The 19,518-nt window shown below is 49.9% G+C and overlaps 1 protein-coding gene across 1 annotated transcript in view; it reads right to left on the minus strand.

The window, feature by feature from the left end:
- Positions 1-19,518, minus strand: part of AMN (amnion associated transmembrane protein) — a 50,276-nt gene that overhangs the window by 6,979 nt on the left and 23,779 nt on the right. Inside the window, exons 4-9 of the mRNA XM_034770530.1 lie at positions 15,686-15,773; positions 13,386-13,621; positions 9,483-9,620; positions 9,126-9,234; positions 6,743-6,825; positions 1,651-1,822 (exon numbers count right to left, since the gene is read on the minus strand). Coding sequence (XP_034626421.1) covers positions 1,651-1,822; positions 6,743-6,825; positions 9,126-9,234; positions 9,483-9,620; positions 13,386-13,621; positions 15,686-15,773 — 826 coding nt within the window. The remainder of the gene's footprint in view (positions 1-1,650; positions 1,823-6,742; positions 6,826-9,125; positions 9,235-9,482; positions 9,621-13,385; positions 13,622-15,685; positions 15,774-19,518) is intronic.

Here is a 19,518-nt window from a genome sequence, read left to right on the forward strand (position 1 = left end):
AGACAAGCCCTAAATGTGGATTTAAGCATCTAACCTTAGGCTCCTAATGTTGGCCATGGGTCCCACTAGCGATGGGCTTGAGTCACACTATTTGAATCAGGCTCTACATCAAAAACGTGACACACTTCAGAGGGAATTCAGCTCTTGGGGACTGATTTGGATCTATCATAAATCAAATGATGGTCACTCAAGCGTCTTGCACAAGTTCCAGGCTCGTGAGCCTGGCTGAGAGTCCCGGTTTTATCTGAATGTTCTGCACAGCTCTAGCACGTGAGTCTCGTATTCTGTGCAGGAATGTTTGGGTCAGAGCTACCCTCCAGAAAAAGTGAACCAAGCAAATACTATGATCCCTTTTATGGGATCAGTGAAAAGGTTCAATGAATTCACTAGTCTGGCCAATCAACAGTTCTGTTCTTGGGGGAATATCAGGAGCCCACATATGGAAAATGCATTTTGCAAAAGTGAAAAACTTTATGTGAAAACTCTGTTCCTTTTGCTTGTTCCTCTTTTCTGAGGTGGAGACAAGAATGGACAGGTTGTATGGAAAATGGTGGAGTCCCTAAGTTCAGACAGCCAATTCCTTTCCTTTCCACGCCAGGACAGAAAAAAGAGGCATCCGATAGATAACGTTCAAGTGGCAGTTTCTTTCTTCCTGCAAACGTAAGCCTGGCCTACACCAAAAGGCTGGTCCATGGACAGCTTTGGTACTGGCATGACTATTTTGGTTAGGGAAGGGATTGTTTACCAAAATAATTATACCTGTACAGCCCCTAGGATGTACATAGTTATACTGGTGTAAAGATGCCTTATACCGGTATAACTTTAGTCTTCTTCCCATATGGGGATAAGCTTCACAAGTATAAGCCCCTTTATACCAATATAATTGCATCCAGACTGGGGGTTTCATCACTTTAACTCTACCACTAAACTGATACAACTTTTGTGTGTAGACAAGACTAAAGATGACGAAAGCTATGATTTTATACTCATTTAGTTAAACTGGTACAACTCTATATGTGGACACTGATGTACATTCACAAGCACAAACTAAACTGATATAACCAGTTTTAAGTATCTACACACACCAGTAAACATTGAACTTGTGTGTAGCCAAGTCCTTAGGGAGTGGGGGAGGATAGGTTTGCAAGAGTTGTGCTGGACTAACACTGATTAATTCAGAGGGGCTGTAAAATGCTTAGAAGCTGAAATGTGCTGATCTACACTTAAAATGTACGTTGGCATGACTACGGTGCTCCGGGGTATGAAAAATCCAGACCGCAGAGCACTGTAGCTATGCTGACCTCTCCGCTGGTGTAGATGCAGCTAGGCTGACAGAAGAATGATTCTGTCAATGCAGCTACCGTTGGTTGGGGAGGTGAAGTTCCTATGGCGACGGAAACCCCCTTCCATCACTGTAGGCTGCGTCTATACTACAGGGTTATGCTGGCATAACTATACCACTGGAGCGACGTCGCTATGGTCCTCGGATGGTAGACATGATCAAAGTACTATGTACAAGCAACCAGGAGTTTTCAATACACACTCTGTTAAATAAACTGCCACTTGACTTTCTGTGATTCCTATTAACCTCCTAGAAAGCATCATTGGTGAATGAAAAAGAATCTTCCATAGGTGAATGGGAACAGTTACCGTGCTCTGCTATGTCCCGCATGATGTCCTCAGCCAACTGTTCAGCATTAGTCCCCGTCTGTGACCCCGTCTTATCATCCATTAGCACAATCTGGATGACTGGAATGGAGTTCCGTGAAGTCTGAGGTTTACGCACCTTGGATATAGCCATCTGAACACCTGCGTATTTTGGCTTTTCAAAGAAAGCAAGACACATAAAACACACTAGGTCAGCAGGCAGAGATTATAGGGTATGTCTCCATCTGGAGCAGTGATGGACAGTAAAATAAGTGCTAGCTATAAATCTTAATATAAATATCATCAAGAGCTAGTGTTGCTGTGAATCACATCACTGCTGTGTTTTCACAATGACACATTTATGTCTTCTTTCCATGCAGGGCTGTAAACAACAGACACTGGGGCCCCATGTTACTTCAAAATACTCAGGGTAGGTTACACCTGTAGGAATACTGCTCCCTTTGGAGCTGGCTCAGGGCTCCTAGTCTCTAGTGACAGTGTCATTTGGCCCCTGTATAATGAGGCAGTGAATGTAACACACCCATTAAACAATGTATTAGAATGTACACAGTAAGGAGGGAAGACCCAGACTCGCATCTATTGCTACATGGGGCTATATTCTGATCTTGATTATAGCAGGGTAAATCCAGAGTAACTCCCGTGAAGTTACTCCGGAAGCGCAACCTGCCCCAGAGCAAAATTTGGCCCCTGGGATCCATTGTGGGATCTCTGAAGCCATGTCCTCCCGGTGGCTGCACAGGGCACTAAGCTCAAGAGCGTGAGGCGGGGCTGCTGCAGTGACCCCAGTCCTGGCATCCTCGACTGGCCAGTTGGGCGTGAGAACGCAGCGTGGAGGAGTGGAGCCAGGTGTTCTGCATGGCACCTGAGCGAGTTTGCCTGTCGCGCAGCATGGGACCCCCAGCTCTGCTTTCTCCTGCACTGTTGCGAATGGATATGTAGAACACTTTGGGTCAGGTTCTCTGGTCAGCCACCTTTGTGCCTCCAGATTCCATGGCTGCCAGGGACCAAACTAGTCCCCAGCATAAGTTAGAGCAGCGTGAAAACTGCTCTGGTTTAGGCCCAGGTGCCCACAGTCCCTAGGACCCGTTCTGGCAGGCAGGGATTGGCCAGATGCGCCACCTTCTTGTTCAGGCACCTTTTGCTCTGGCCATGCCCTCAGTGGTGGGATGGGGTAGGACCTAATATGCCAACCGCATGCTCCTTGAGGAGTCTCCTACATCCCCACCTGCCCTGCTCCACCAGGATGAAAGCCGCTCTGTGTTGGGCCCCTGCATGGCTGTGAATCTGGCCCTGTAAACCCACCCAGCGTGGGTTCTGCCTGCTGCTGCAGCGCTGACATCCCTTGGGAAGAGAGAGAGTGCCCCATGTCACTCACTAGCCAGCCCCCACCCTCACCCCCACCCGGGACTTAGAGAAGAGCTGAAGCCTCAAGTGCACACCTCAGCATTTCAGACAGCTACCTACAGGGGTCAGGAAGGGATTATGCCCCCCCCGCCCCAGTACTCTGGGTTGGTGGGTTTTTTTTAAATCTCCTTCCGCTGAAGCATCAGTGATGGCCATGTCTGTAGGGCTGCCAGGCGTCTGGTTTTTTAATGGAACACCCGGTCGAAAAGTGAACCTGGTGGCGCTGGTCAGCACCCTGCCTGCCCTGGCTCTCGCAGCTCCCCGGAAGCGGCTGGCATGTCCCTGCAGCCCCTGGGGGCAGGGGCAATCAGGGAAGCTCTGCCTGCTGCCCCCGCCCCAGCGCTGGCTCCACAGCTCCAATTGGTCGGGAACCACGGCCAATGGGAGCTGTGGGGGTGGTGCCTGCGGTGACAGGCAGCACACACCGTGCAAAGCCTCCTGGCCTCTCTACCTAGGGGCCGGACATACTGGCTACTTTCAGGAGCAGCGCGGAGCCAGGGCAGGCAAGGAGCCTGCCTTAGCCCTGCTGTGCTGCCAACCAGGAGCTACCTGCAGCCCGGTAGGAGCCTGCACCCCGAGCCCCCTGCCCCAGGTCAGAACCCCCTCCTGCACTCTAACTCCCTCCCAGACCCCACAACCCAACCCCCTACCGCAGGTCAGAACCTGCTCTCACACCCTAACTGCCTCCCAGGTCCTACACCCTCATCCGCACCCCAACCCCCTACCCCAGCCCTGAGCCCCCTCCCACACCCCAAACCCCTCAACCCCAGCCCGGAACCCCCTCCTGCACCCTAAACCTCTCATCCCCGGCACCATCCCAGAGCCCACATGCCCAGCCAGAGCCTGCACCCTCTCCCACACTCCAAGCTCCTGTCCCAGCCCAGAGCCCTCTCCAGCACCCTGAACTCCTCCTTTCTGACCCCATCCTGGAACCCACACCACCAGCTGTAGCCCTCCCCCCCCCCGCACTCCCCCCTCTACCCCAGCCCAGTGAAAGTGAGTGAGGGTGGGGGAGAGTGAGTGACAGAGGGAGGGGAGCTGGAGTGAGTAGGGGGCGGGGCATCAGAGATGGGGCCTCGGGGAAGGGGGCGGCGCAAGGGTGTTCGTTTTGTGCAATTAGAAAGTTGGCAACCCTACATGGCTGACGATGAACACTGGATGGGGTGGGCCGGTGCCTTGAGATGGCACCAAACTTTCCTTCTCTCAGGGGCTTGGCTGGCAGGGGCTTGCTCCCATGCTCGGGTCTAACTGATCGCCATACCTGGGGTCGGGAAGGAATTTCCCCCAGGTCAGATGGGCAGCGACTTTGGATATTTTTTGCCTTCCTCTACAGCATGGGGTGTGACTCACTTGGTAGGATGATCTGGGTGTATCTCACTTAATCATTTCCCTGCCATGGAGGGGGCCTTGGGCACTGGTGCACCTCGGTCCCTCCCTCCCTGTCACACATATAGCCTAGTCTCCTGTGGGCTGTTCAACTTTTAACTCATTCTGGGTGTTGGGTTTAGTGGCCAGGTGCTGGATGGTGGGGGTGGCCTGTGACATACAAGCAGTCATACTAGATAATCTGGCGGTCCCTTCTGGCCTTAAACTCTACAACTCTGCTAACTTCTTTGGGAGACCACACAGCCAGGAGGGATGAGTGAAGGAAATGGGGTGAAATCAACTCCCTCTCCTCTCCCCATACCCCCCAATTCACATCCCTAGTCCCAAAATAATAGTAGGAATGAATGACAAAAAGGAACAACTCCCACTTCAGTTCAGGGGCAGTCGGGAACCCGGCATGGTCCGGGGCTGACTGTTTCACAGGCCACCTCCTTCCCCACCTCTCCGGGGGCATCTCCTACTTGGCCCTCTGCTCTCTGTGGGTAGTGGCTGGGCAGCCTCATTCAAAGGAGCCCACCTTTGGGACTTGCTGCCCTGACTGTCAAAACTCGAACAAGGCAGGTGTGAGCTCCTGGTGCTCGTGCTGCTTGGCTCTGTGTTGAACAGCACTCTGTGTTCTGTCCTGGGACTGTAGCCTTGTTAACTGGAAGAGCGAGACAGTTTGGGGTAGTCTGGACTCAACACGCCGATGGATTCACACCAATGACATACTGGTGTGAGAACAGAACCAGATCACTGGTTTCAATAGTAATACCTAGCTCTTACCTAGTGCTTTTCATCCCTAGATCACAAAGAGCTTTACAAAGGAGGTCAGTATCATTAACCTCCTTTGTAAAATGGGGAAACTGAGGCATTGGGCGGGGAAGTGACTGGCCCAAGGTCACCTAGCATCAAATACTCAGGGTAGGAGGTTGGATGTAGCTGGAAATAAGGGAAACCCTAATGGGCCAGATGGTAAACAGAGAGTTCCTACTAGCTGAACTCTGTGTGCACCAGCAGCTGAGTTCCTGTTTGAGGTCAGAAGCCAGGGCTACAAACAGCTGTTCCCCACCCTGACTTCCAAGTTACAAGAGTATCAGGTAGGGCTCTGCAAGCAGCCTGACATCCCTGGAATAATGTACCTACCAGTCTATTAATATTATAGAATCATAGAATCATAGAATATCAGAGTTGGAAGGGACCTCAAGAGGTCATCTAGTCCAACCCCCTGCTCAAAGCAGGACCAATTCCCAGCTAAATCATCCCAGCCAGGGCTTTGTCAAGCCGGGCCTTAAAAACCTCCAAGGAAGGAGACTCCACCACCTCCCTAGGTAACGCATTCCAGTGTTTCACCACCCTCCTAGTGAAATAGTTTTTCCTGATATCCAACCTGGACCTCCCCCACTGCAACTTGAGACCATTGCTCCTTGTTCTGTCATCTGCCACCACTGAGAACAGCCGAGCTCCATCCTCTTTGGAACCCCCCTTCAGGTAGTTGAAGGCTGCTATCAAATCCCCCCTCATTCTTCTCTTCTGGAGACTAAACAATCCCAGTTCTCTCAGCCTCTCCTCATAAGGCATGTGCTCCAGACCCCTAATCATTTTTGTTGCCCTCCGCTGGACTCTTTCCAATTTTTCCACATCCTTCTTGTAGTGTGGGGCCCAAAACTGGACACAGTATTCCAGATGAGGCCTCACCAATGTCGAATAAAGGGGAACGATCACGTTCCTCGATCTGCTGGCAATGCCCCTACTTATACAGCCCAAAATGCCGTTAGCCTTCTTGGCAACAAGAGCACACTGTTGACTCATATCCAGCTTCTCGTCCACTGTGACCCCTAGGTCCTTTTCAGCAGAACTGCTACCTAGCCATTCGGTCCCTAGTCTGTAGCAGTGCATGGGATTCTTCCGTCCTAAGTGCAGGACTCTGCACTTGTCCTTGTTGAACCTCATCAGGTTTTTTTCTGCCCAATCCTCTAATTTGTCTAGGTCCCTCTGTATCCGATCCCTACCCTCTAGTGTATCTACCACGCCTCCTAGTTTAGTGTCATCTGCAAACTTGCTGAGAGTGCAGTCCACACCATCCTCCAGATCATTAATAAAGATATTAAACAAAACCGGCCCCAGGACCGACCCTTGGGGCACTCCGCTTGAAACCGGCTGCCAACTAGACATGGAGCCATTGATCACTACCCGTTGAGCCCGACGATCATTATAAGATAATGGTGAGTGTCTTATTGGTGGGGTTTCCTGGCTTCTATCTGAATGATGTATTAAATAAGTCTTTCCAAACAGACTAGCATACCAGGCTCAGGAAGGCGTGAAGAATTCTGTTCTGATACTGCCTAATGTCGAAACCAGGAGTGTATTCCAGTGAAATAGTGGCTCCTGTAGTTCAAAGGCAGAAAGACAAGAAAGAGCACACACAGGTTCATTGATTTTGCATTTGCAAGCACACCTCTCATTGCAAGTGGGCTATTGTGGGGCTGGCAGCGTGGATCAATGTGGTTTTCAGAATCTACCAAGATCTGGATCAGTACAAGATTCACAAACAATTCTCCAGTCTCATTTGTGTAATCTGGTCTCATTCTAGAGCGCACAAAGGGGACAATAATTCTATCGGCTAGCGATTTCTGAACAAAGCTTGTAGAAGGAAACACCTCCTCTATTGCTGGTCTTTTTACAGGTTTCAAAAACCCAGCGTCAGTGGAGCTTTTTTCAGAACACTCCTGGGAAAGCCACATCCACTGCTGACACTTACCTTGTTCTTAGAGAGGTAATGATGAGCATCCATCAATGCTTGTAAAGTACTTTGAGCTCCTTGGATAAAAAGCACCAGGGAAGGGCACAATTAAATTCACCGAATCAATTGGCACTGCACTAGTTGAGCTAAATATTTTTCTTGAAAAGCAGGAGTAAAAGTTTCTGGAAATATGAAGTTCCATTAATTGCTTTCAAAAGCTCTGCTGGTATGAACAGGTTTGAAAACCATATGCTAGAGCCCTAATCAGTTTGGCATGATGACTGTGTATGAAAAATTCCCGTTCACCTTCCAGGTAGATAAGCAGACAAACACCCATATGTAGAGGAAATTCTGCCAATCTGTTGGGTATATTTTCATTTTCAATGAAATTTACCGTAGGTGATAAAGATGACATTTATTGGAACAAGAAAGTGCATTTTCCTCGGGTATTTTCCATTAGTGACATCCCTGATGCCAGCACTGAATGCAGTCTTAGCAGCCTGCAGTAACAGGAATGGATTGAACTATCTTGATGACTTGTGACACCCTGACAGGCTAAACCAGGGGCAGGGCTCAGAAAAATCAGACAGGGACAAAAGGCTGCAATCCAAGATATACTCCAGAAAGGGAGGATAACGATTCAGAGACATAAATATAACTCAGCGCTCTGCATAACTCGGGCTCCAGAGACAGGCATTTGAGGCTGAGTACAGGGGTGGGAAGAGGTGATGGGGTTGATTTGAACCCACTGCTAGAGAATCCTGACATTGACTTCCACGGACAAGTCTCTAAGGCCAACCTTTAGGCATAGATGTAAAAGCAGCCTAATTTTCAGAGGTGCTGAACCCCTTCCTCTGAAGCCAGCCCCCGTGTCTCAGTTTCCCCATCTTTGAAATGGGGATAATAAATAGCTACCAACCGCAGAGAGGCTGTTTGACAAATAATTAATATTTGTGTTGTGCCTTTAAGATCTGACGGCATTAAAGGAAGCACTGAGCATTGTTTCCTATAATAATCCTGTGAGCTTGGGTCCCCTTCCTGCAAGGTGATCACCATACAAAGCTCCATTGAGGGGCTCAGTCCGGATGGGGATCAGAGCTTTAACTCTAAAATCCTTTTCCTGTGTCTTTTAATCTCACTTCATAGGGAGGTAGAGTAGCCCCTAGAGCCGGAACAAGGAGGAAGTCGGATGCAGAATCAGGACAGTTCAGGAATTTGTTCAATCAATGAATCCTTTGTATTTATTCATCATACTTTGCTATTTGAGCCAATGAAGTGCTGGCTAAACCAGAACCAAGCAAAGAAACACATATGGTTTAAATTCTGGCAGGAATTTGGACAGTCTAAACCTCAAAGGAACCAAATTCGACCACAACTGATGTGCTATTGGAAGCTGTCCTGTTTGGATATCATCAGTATAAAATACTGTACTATTGGGGGAGGAGCAGTTGTTAGAACAGTATATAAAAGACCTTTCCCTAGATGTCACCATGCTGATATGGAGGGATGATCAAAACCCCTCAGAGAAAAACCAGAAGGGCTCAGCAGGCGGAGTATGGGTTATTCCTCAACTTCAAAAAGTCCAGCCAAAGGGAATCTAGAGTCCACTGAGTTAACAGGAGTTTTCCCACTGATTTCACTGGACTTTGGATCAGGCCCTACATTATTAAGCCTGAGTCTCGATACTTGCAGAGTCACCAGCATGTTTAATTATTTTTATACCAACTCAAGCCTCCGACCTTCCCACCGACCAGACCCCGCACCAGTCAAACAGCAGTCAGTCAATTCTTGGCATTCCCAAAGTATAGATGACAACCACAGGATTCAACTCCAGAAGGGCATTCAAGGCCTAGTGCCCAGGAAATAGATACAAGAAAGCTCTTCCAGAAGGCCAGGCACGCCGCCTACGCCTGCTTACAGGAATTAATCCCCATTCTGCACTCACCGCATATTTCACAGCAGTGTCCGACTGGCTGGAAGGGGTCCTTGCACACAAGCACTGGGCACCGAGTCCCAGAATCCCCGAGCAAGGCAGCGCAGATCTGTCGATGTTCCTTAAATGAAAACCCAGGGTAAGTTCCTTTGATCCACCCTGGCTGGAGAGCTGCTCCCGCTCTGCCTTTCTGTTCAGTTTTACAAACACCAATGAGATTGCACTGCCCTGTCTGAGCATAGTGCTGGGATGTTCCTTGACTTCCTGTCTGCATCCTGAGGCCATGAAGAGCCCACCCAGATGTTGTGACTTAGCGGAGCTAAAAGATCCCAAAGAACAGTTTGTTTAATTCCAGTGGAAAAAACTCACCCCAGCATTTCCACACTCACAGCCCGATTTGTCCGGACACCTGGCGTTCGTCACCTGGAAGGTCCCGTTGCCGTGGAACTGCAGCTTGGCCGAGCTTCTCTGCATGTACTCAGCTAAGGCCGCGTCACTGGTGAACTTCTACTTCCCAACCCAGAAAGATTAAAAAATAGATCAACATTTCTTACTAGCTGAGACTATGGAGTGTGAGATCTGACAGCTCTGCAAGCAAGCAGCAAGGCTGCTCCAGCCTTGTCGACAGAGCAGTCACTTAGCCTACCTGCCCTCAAAGGTGGAAGTACCGGATATCCTTGGGATATCCCCTTCAAGATGCACTTGATCCCATGATCGTGCCCCCCTCCCCTTCTTTATGGAGCCTACAAAAGGCCTGAAAGGCTTTTCCAAACTAAAAGAACAATAAAAAACAACAACATGGGCTGGGTTTTTTATTTGTTTCTTTCTTTTTAAGCTGAGACTTACCAGGACTCTGGGTAATTTCTTTTCCCTCTTTGTACTGGAGGTCTGCTTAGAGGAGTCGAGAACCAGACTGATGATCTATCCGCTGTAACAGCAGGGCTAGGGAGGTGGATTCTTTAACAGAAATCTTTTATCCCAAACTTGTCTCTCAGGCATTTCAGCTAACTCGCTGTTAGCAGTGAACCGGAGTGTACTAAACAGTCTGACTAAAAATCCCTGCCCTATTAATTTCCCATGCGTCCACACAGGCTTCCAAAGAAAGATTTGTGACACTCTGACGCTTTCAGGAAAAACAGGGGAGACAAACCCTAAGGTAAAAGCAAGAGGCCTTCTTAATAGCCCATACCTAAACGGGGGTGGGGGAGTGGGTGCACAGACTAGTCTTTGCATGTCACCTTTCAAAGAGGGGTAGAAGCAGCCGATGGGCATCTTTTTACTCTACATCGCTCTTCCATTTAATCCTGATCCTGCTGTCTTGGGAGTGAATGGGAGCTTTGCCACTGGTATGGGTGGGAGCAGGCTAGGTGGATCCATGTCTAGGGTCCTGTCAACACAGGGCTGGGAACCAAGTTATTCCATGTGAGCTCAGTTTGAACATTTTCATCGACTCTGCCAGTTACCACTGCGTGGCCCCCAGTCTGGACAAGGCCAAACCAAGAGACCTGTCTAGAACATTGTTGTAAAAAACCCACCCTTTGGTACCCCATCCACACCACCCATCCAACCAGTGAGAGAAACCAACTTCTCAGCCTCTCTCTCAGGACCTCACAGCACATTACAAACTTGAATGCATGTCGCCTCTTCACTGTGAATGAACAAGGCCCTGTCTCACTGAGAGGATTTGGTCTGGAAGGTCACTGAGGGACAGTAAAGGTGAACACCTCTCTGTCATTTCTATAGTGTCACTTCCCTGACTCTGGCCAGAGTTTTCGCACACACAGCACTGTGGAACACAGGGACTAGAGCTGGCTCCAACCAGACCCCATATACAGCACAAACGCCCCTGATGTAGGAAAGTTTAGATCCAGAACTCTGAAGTGCCATATTGGATCCCGCAGTTACATGCTGTGTGGGGAATTACCATGTTTGGACAGCACCAAGTACAGGGAGGACAAGGGGACTCCTGGGCACGATCACACACAAATAATAACAACCACTGAGATGTCCAGCTGCGTCTCCTGCTTCAGGGCATAACCAGTGCACACTGCTTCAGAGACTGCAGTTAACTCCTCAGACCACCAGGGTTAGGAGCGCTGCAGTGGCCGTATGGTTAGTCCCTGGGCAGAGGCACAGGGCAGACTGCGAGTGGCTCTGCAATTACCCTCCAACGGGCTGGAAGGTGACAGCCATGACATGGGATACCCAACTCAGGGCTGAGGAGGGCTCTCAAGAGGAAAAAGGAACTGTATGGCTGTGTCTTCAATGCAGTGACACGTAGCCTCCATATATTCCCTCTAGCAGCACCATTATCCTCTGAAGGTCTCATTAAAATCCTCATTTCTAACCAAGCGAGAGGTCCTGCATGGCGAAAACCTGCCTAAGCCACAGCACACAGCACAACCACAGAGCCCAGCAAGTGCAGACGTGAGTCTAGGAATGGAGCAGCCAGGGAAGCAGAGGGCACTGTATATTCATGGATTTATTTGGCCTCCCGAGCTCCAGTGCCCTGAGGAGCTATTTGAAAACTACCAGATAGAAAAACAGCAGCAAGCCTACAATAGGTGGCAGCAGCCAAGGGGAAATGAGTACGAATGCCCCTCCAACCACATCTTCCTCCCCTACAGCCTGGTCCTGAAGATCCCACCATTCAGGCTCCTACAGGCCAAGAAACACAGACAATATTTCCCAGGCCAATTCATCTGTGTGTCATGTATATATCTGACGGAGAGGAAGGATGGTCAGTTGTTAGGGCAATGGCCTAGAACCCAGGAGAGCTGCAGTCAATTCCCTGCTCTGCCACTGGCTTCCCATGTGTTCCTGGGCAAGTCACTTTGCCTCCTATGCCTCAGTTCCCTGTCTGCTAAGAGCTCTTCCCAGCTCCCAGGGTGTTGTGACATGCTCACTTATTGTGGTCACAGGAGCCAGATACATAGCTTATCTGCAGTAGAGCGGGACGTGAGGTGCAAAGTCTGGCTCCCAATACATGCATTCCCAGTGGCCAGAAGAACCCCCTGGAGCTCAGCTTGTCTCATTACCAAGTTGGAACCCGGCTGCACAATTTGGATCCCAAAGCTGGGAGCTGTTTGGATCTGGGGTGGTTGTTCATGCTCATCTCAGTATTGCACGTGATGGGGCTAAAGCAATGAGCTGAACCTGGGAGGAGGAGAAGGGGCCAGTCTCAATAAACCACTGCGCAACTTTTGTGACACTGGCCGTTTTTATTTAACAAGAAAAGCTGGGGCCAAACTTGCAGAAGGGCCTGGTGATTCTGGGCACCATTTGGAGACACCTCAAAGGGGGCTGATCACCAGAGGGTGAGTGCTCAGCGCTTTGTGACAGTCAGACGCCTGGAATGTGTCTCAGGTTCAGCACCCAAACTCCTGGGTCACTTCGGAAAGTCTTGGCTTAATTGTATTGAAATGCTTCCCAACACATGGATTCAAATGAACAAGCTAATCAAGGACCAGATTCATCAGACAGAGCTTTCCCAGCCTCAGAGCCCTCATTTACATTGGAACCCAGTCTGAGTTTTCCCCAGACTCTCCAGGGACTCAGCATCTGAAAGCAGAACTGTCACGTTTCTCCTTCATTTGATTTAGACACAGTCAGGCCCTATTTTACCATAGCAGCCTCCAAAATTGCATGCACAGTTTTGCACACCCACATTTAAATCACATAACAACTCTGACTTGGGCAAGAGACAGCCGAGGTGGTAGGGTAATAGCAATTACCACCCAATCTGGACTGGACAGCAACGAGACAAATGGACAGAGGAGATCAACCCCCCAAAACAGTATGACCCCCTTCCCCTCAGACAGCCATATACATTCCTCTGAGAGACGCCTGAGAGGGTCTGTCTCTGATTTATACTTCAACAACGCTTGAATGGCTTGTCATGTCAAGAAAGTCAGTGGAGTTGAAAATTGCTTTTGCATACCCCAGATGGGGCAGTCAGTTCCTGACTCCCTTGGCTCTGGGGTCCCATGCAGGTTGCATGCACAAATCAGATTTTTTGCGCATGCATGAGCCAAACATGTGCTTACAACTGTGGTGCACACGGTTGAAGCCTTTTAAGAAATCTGGCACCACGGTGCATACCAAAGTCAAGCTCATTCATAGTGCTGAACAAGTGCCTGTAAGTGAACCATACTAACACACAGAGCAAGTGTCACTGCACTTTCTGTTCTCATGACCTACTTTGTGGGCACCGCAGGGGAGGTGGTGAAGTGTGATAGCGTTTTGTTTTGTTTCTCAAATGTTCCACTTTACCTGTCCCATTATAGAGATGCTTCGGAGATGAATCATTCGCTCAGATGAGTCGATGTTTACTCGGAAGGAGGTTTCAGGCTGAAAGATAACATCATCGTACTGGCATGGGACACGTTCTTCATCCACTGCGAAGATGTACTTGCCCTGGTCTAGGTCCTCCAAGGAGGTTGCAGCATGCCATAGTGCAGGGTCATGCCACTTATACTTCTCAGCATCAGTGAATGAGACAGTTGAACCTGGGAAGAAAGACAAGCGGTAAGGTGAGAGCTGGACTTGGAGCCAGTCTCCCTGCCCTGATACATTTTTTCCAATTCTCTCATCGATCTAAATAGTGTGAATGCCGGGATTGAAATGAAGGAGCTAATAGCATTTAACAGGAGTTAAAATCTACTCTCTGCTCATCCTCCCCAGGATTACAGCAGCACTCACTGCCTGGAGACTTGTCAGTGCTTTGCAAAGCCAGACAGGTGGCTTCTGTAGTCAGGACTCATGTATTCCAGGATGCTAAAGGTATAGCGTTTCCCACGGAATCCACCTCTTGTATCAGATTGGTGAATCTCAGTTTCGTTTTTATGTTTCCAGCTTTCAGGGTTATGGAGAAAACCATGACAAGATTAACTGATTGCAACAGGTGCAATAATGTCTGTCTGAGTCTGCATATAGCCTGAAACAAGAGCTCTGAGAGGTGTGACCTGCCCCATTAAGCTCAGTGGGTTAACTCTGAAACCTAAAGATGGCAACTGACATGAAATTAACTATTTCATGGCTGATCATTTTTAGTAGTAACATCAGGCAAGGGTGCTTATCACACAGTCCCAAACTGCCTCCCGCATTTCCCTAGCTGAATTTGATATCCAAATAAATTACACAGGGGCTACTCACTGTCTGGTTTTGATATTTGCATTTAGTTCATTAAAACAAATTGTATTTTAAGTGAAGCTGCCACAGAAGTACCAGTTGGCTTCAGTGGAGTGCCCCAGCATCCAGCAACCATGCTGCAGAATTTAAGGCTAGCTCAAAACGGAGGTGGCCTTGGATATAATCATAATACAGATTAAGCAACAAAAAGTTGAAAAATTGCAGCTGCACCTGCCCTGTTAACATTACCGTTGAGACTGCTGGTACTGAATCTGGTGGGGCCAAAAGCTGAAATCCCTTCTCCATTTTTCCAGGGCGAGAACTCTCAATGAAGTTAACGAGTATGTAATTCGAATCAGTTTGCCTTTGTTCTCTGTGCCCTACACCTGTAAGTCTTTAGAAACATGGCCAGTGTGCAGAGACCCCGGCCATTTTGGTCTCAGAGTTGCTAGAGCCAATCACAGTGAAGAGACACACTGTGCTCTCTCATGGTGGCTCCTTGAGTCTTTTCTTGTTTTTCTGACTCTAAATTAAAAGGCACTTTAGACTGAAAGTGTTCTTTGGCTGTTAAATATGGAAAAAAAACTCATAGAGGACTTGGCCTCAGTATGAACTGAGTAAGAACCTCAGGATCCAGTCACATATTAGCAGCCACTCCTAAAACAGAACCTGCTCAACAACCTACAGACACTTGGAATGTGAATTTGAGATTAACATGGGGGATAGATGATACTTTATTACTGAAATGCACAAATACTAGATGGGCCGGATAGCTATCTCCCCACAGTGGGAGTGGTTCAGCTCATTATAACAATGAGGGTCAGGTGTAAATTCCCAACCAACCTATTTTTCAAAAGTCTGAAAGTGTTGAGAATGAGGACTTTGATTTGGGCCCCATGTTTAATAAATAAGTGGAAAATACATACAACCCCTCCTTCCCCCCTTTTTAAGCCTTCCTTTCAAAGTCTCCTCTGCGCCTTTGTTAGAAGGCAGATGATCTAATGAAAAAGGCCTGACATGGCCCTGGTCTACCCTACCACTTACTTCAGTATCAATAACTTATGGTATGTCACTCATGGGTGTGAATAAGCCCCACCCCTGAGCGACGTACGTTACACCCACCTAAGCCCCAGTGTAGACAGCGCTATGTCGGCGGGAGAGCTTCTCCTGCCAACATAGCTACTGCTGCTCACAGCGGTGGAGTGATTATGCCGATTGGAGAGCTCGCTCCCACTGGCATACAGCGTTTGCACTAGCAGCACTAGGGTGGTGCAACTGCACACTATAGCACTTCTAGTGGAGTCTACTAGCCCATGGAGGGGGAAAGGCAGATGCTACAAAGGAATTCTTTATTTCATTGTATTTCCCATAATCAAAGCCTACCCAGACGTCTGTGTGTTAAATTTACATGGCTAATCAACAGCAGATTGGGCACATGATACCTGTGTCACAGCCTGGATCCCAGCTGCCATCAAAAGCTGCAAATCCTGCACCAGGTGTCATGATGAACTCTCCATTCAATGGAAGGTACTAAACAAAGGGATTCAAAGGGTTACTGCTCGGCCCTCCTCCCAGCCAGACATGCTTCTGATCAAATAATGATGCTAATTCTTCAAAGCTCGATGCCACATGCCATTGCCAACGTGTTATACAAACACAGACAGTCTCTGTCCACACCCACACTGAGCACCCAGGGTCGTAGGGAAGTACCAGCATTTCCATTTTACAAGTGGAGACACTATGCTACGGAGAGATGCTTTATTTTACCTTGTCATAACTACGAAGCAAGTAAAGTGAGTGCAGACGTGAAGCAAGCAAAAATTCCCCACAACATAATGCTTTGTCTCTACATTGTGCAAAACGGCGCTATCCTTCCCCATTTGTCTCTGTGTGAATGGGGAAGGCTGGGTCTGCTTCTTCACGGGAACATTGCTTGGCTGTACAGCCTCTTAGCAGCTGAGTCACTTTGCGATTGGAGGGGCTGGCTTCCCAGCATTCCTAGCCAATCACCGCTCCTGGGCCTGGTCTCAGGAAGGACTGTGCAGCCTCATCTCTCCTTGGACTCCACTGGTCTTGAGGGGGCGTGGTTGGGGGTTTTCAAAATCAGGCCATGATGGGTTTCCCAGCCCAGGGCTAGCTTCCCTGTCAGGCTTGATCCAGTAGGAGTGCTCTGAGCATGCCTACTCCCCTCAAAAGAAGGCCAGGACTGAGCTGGTCAGGAATTGTTTGCTTACAGAAGATGTGGAGACACATGTTTGAATCTCTGTTTTGCCTGATATAAGGCAGGGACTTGACCCCAGGACTCTCGTGTAAGAGGTCAAACCATCAGGCTCTGGGGGTGGGTCTCTCTCAGTCACTTCTGTTGAACCTGTTCCCCTTTGTATAAATAACTAAAAGTTTCTTGGTGCAGGGACTCGACCCCGACTCTCCCCCATGCCAGGTGAGTGCCCTTAGCACTGGGTGAGAGAGTCAGTCTCTCATTTTGTGTGCGTGTTTCTCTCATTCTTTCTACAGATTGAAATAGCTGCAAGAGAAGGGACTGAGAGACACCAAGCAGAGGTACTAGGCACCCTCCTCCAGCTTGTCAGTCCAATGCCGGAGGTCCAGACGAATGGGAGTCAGGCACCAAAGCAGGGGTGAAAGTAAAAGGGAGCTCTTTTGGGTACGGGGCTGTTCTGGCGCCCCCGGAAGGGACAGGGCCTCGGTCGGAAGGGGCGGGGCTGGGGGGTCAGCGTCCTGCAGCCAGTCCATCTGAGCTCCCTGGCCCGCGCCACCCAGGGCTCCAGCGGTGATTAAAGGGCCCGGGGCTTCGGCCAGCACTGCTGCAGTAGCGGCAGTGGCAGACGGAGCCCCAGGCGCTTTTAAACCGCGGCTCCAGGGCAGCTACTTCTTTTGCCCCCTCAGCCCCCGTCAGCGGCCGTGGGGGGGGGGGGCCAAAAGGGGCAGCGATGTTAAACGTTAACGTCGTTGCCTCTTTTGCGCCCCCCTCCCCCATTGGCGGCCCTGCTGGGTCATCGCTGCCCCATTTGCGCCCCCCATCGGCGTCCCTGCCAGGTCATTGCTGCCCCTTTTGCGCCCTCCCCCATCGGCGGCCCTGCTGAGGGACCCGGCAGGGCCGCCGATGGGGGGCGCAAAAGGAGCAGCGCTTTAAGCAGAGTCTTTAAAGTGCTGCCGTGGCAGTGCTTTAAAGTCAGCGGTCCGAGCGGCTACGTTTTACCGGTACACCGTACCAGCCCATACCGCCTTACTTCAACCCTGCGCCTAAGTCCCTTTGCAAATCTAGGCCCTAAGCCCCACCCCTTTCCTTTGCATTTCACACCAGCCTCTCTTGGGCAGTTCCCCATTCAGCTTTGTTGGCTTCTGAGAATCCCTTTCCTAGATGCTCTCTCTCGCCATGCATTGTACGGGGAGCCTGGGCATCTAACTCAGGGCTGTGGATTCCAGTGTGATCCTTGCCCCAAGTGCTGGTGCAACTACTCTCATAACCAGCCCACGATGGCTGAGCCCAAGATACTCCTTAGTGCAGACACGGCGGGAGGGATTAGTAAACAACAGCCAAGTGACTCATTCATAACACATAATGTATTCAAAAAAACGTCATTTTCCATTCACGAATTGCCCATGAACAGGTTGGGATTTTCCCCAGTGTATTTGATGTTCTAAGAAGTGGTTCATTTCCAGTGTTCCTGCTCCTGAGTAGGAATGTGAGGTCCCAGAATACTCTGCAATATTCACTCAGAATCCATGGTTGCAATGAACTTTCCTGCCCAAAAGTTCATGTGCCACGAACGTTCACAAGCTCAGGGCAAAAATGTCATTAACACAACATTTAAAGAAACGCTTACTAAGTTTTGTTGTAGTATTAGCCCTGCTCCAGGAAACCCCACAGAACTCTATGAGCAGCTTGCACATTTATTATATCCCAGGGAAGACCTACAAGAACTCTGTCGAGATCAACAGTCAGCTGCATCCATTCTGCTCAACACAGAGTTTGGAAAGCGCAGGGTTGAGATGCTCTGGTTACCGTCAGGGCCGGCTCCAGGCACCAGACGAGAAAGCACGTGCCTGGGACGGCACATTGTAAGGGGCGGCATTCCGGCCAATCTTGGGGCGGCACATTCCGGCCGCCCTGCCGTGGTTTTTTTTTTTGCTTTGGCAGCCCGGTCCGCAGCTCCAGAGCCCCCGGCCGGCTCCCCGTGCTCCACCCAGTCCCAGCCCAGGGGCACGGACCCCGGCCCGGGGGTCAGGAACTAGCGATCCCCGCTGCTCACCATGCCGCTGGGCTCCCCGGGACGCGCTACTCCCTGCCGCCTGGCCCAGCCTCCGCCTCTCGCGCCGCTCTGAGCCTGGCCCAGCCAAGCCGCCTTTAAAGGAGCTGCTGAGCCCCCGGGGGCTCCACCTGCCTGGCCGGGAGAGGCACCCCAAGACCAGAGGGGGGAGCCCCTCTAGCCCGACTGCAAGGCGCCGCCCTTCACCCCCCCTGCGAGCCGCCCTGACCGCCCTCCATGCGCTCCCTGCGGCTGCCGTTTTTTTTTTTTTTTTGCTTCGGCAGTCCGGCTGCCCTTTTATTTTTTCACTTGGGGCGGCAAAAAAGCTAGAGCTACCGTATATAGCCTGGGAAATGTATGTCCTCCGTGAGCTTGTGTATGCGTGTTCAAAGGTTGGCCTAGGGACCTATTGAGACCACAACCCCTTCTTCTCATGGGGGATTCCAGATGGAGTCTTCAGCACCTGAAGCCAGTGTGTCCCATGCTCCTGCAGTCACTGATAGGGAAACCAGAGAAGTATCGATGCAATGTACAATCATTTACCTCCTCAGTCTGATGCTTACAAAGTCTGGACAGGCTCAGTGCTATAAACTCTAGACCTGATGTTAATTGGAAATGTAAGAGCTGGTGTAAGGAGTCACATGTTCTGCAAACCCCTGAAGTGAAGTCCCATTAGCATCATAGCAGCAATCTCTGCTCTGTGATAGGTGCTCACATTGCCAATGTCCGACACCAGGGCCCCGATCCTGGAAACACACACGTGCTTAACGTTAATCATGAGGTGTCCCACTGGAACTACTCACAGATTTAACGTAAAGCACATGCACAAGTGTTTGCAGGACTGGGGCCTAAGCAAGTTCTCCATTACGTGGCCACTATCAGAAGGCAGCTCAGAAACGTGTCACTCACACCACAGGAAGAACCATTCACCAGAGCTAACTGCAGTGGACAGAATGGGAGTTTCCATTTGGAAACCACTTTCTCTGCACGGCGGGGTTTGGGATAGA

Source organism: Trachemys scripta, chromosome 4 (genome assembly GCF_013100865.1).
Source record: "Trachemys scripta elegans isolate TJP31775 chromosome 4, CAS_Tse_1.0, whole genome shotgun sequence".
NCBI lineage: Eukaryota > Metazoa > Chordata > Testudines > Emydidae > Trachemys > Trachemys scripta.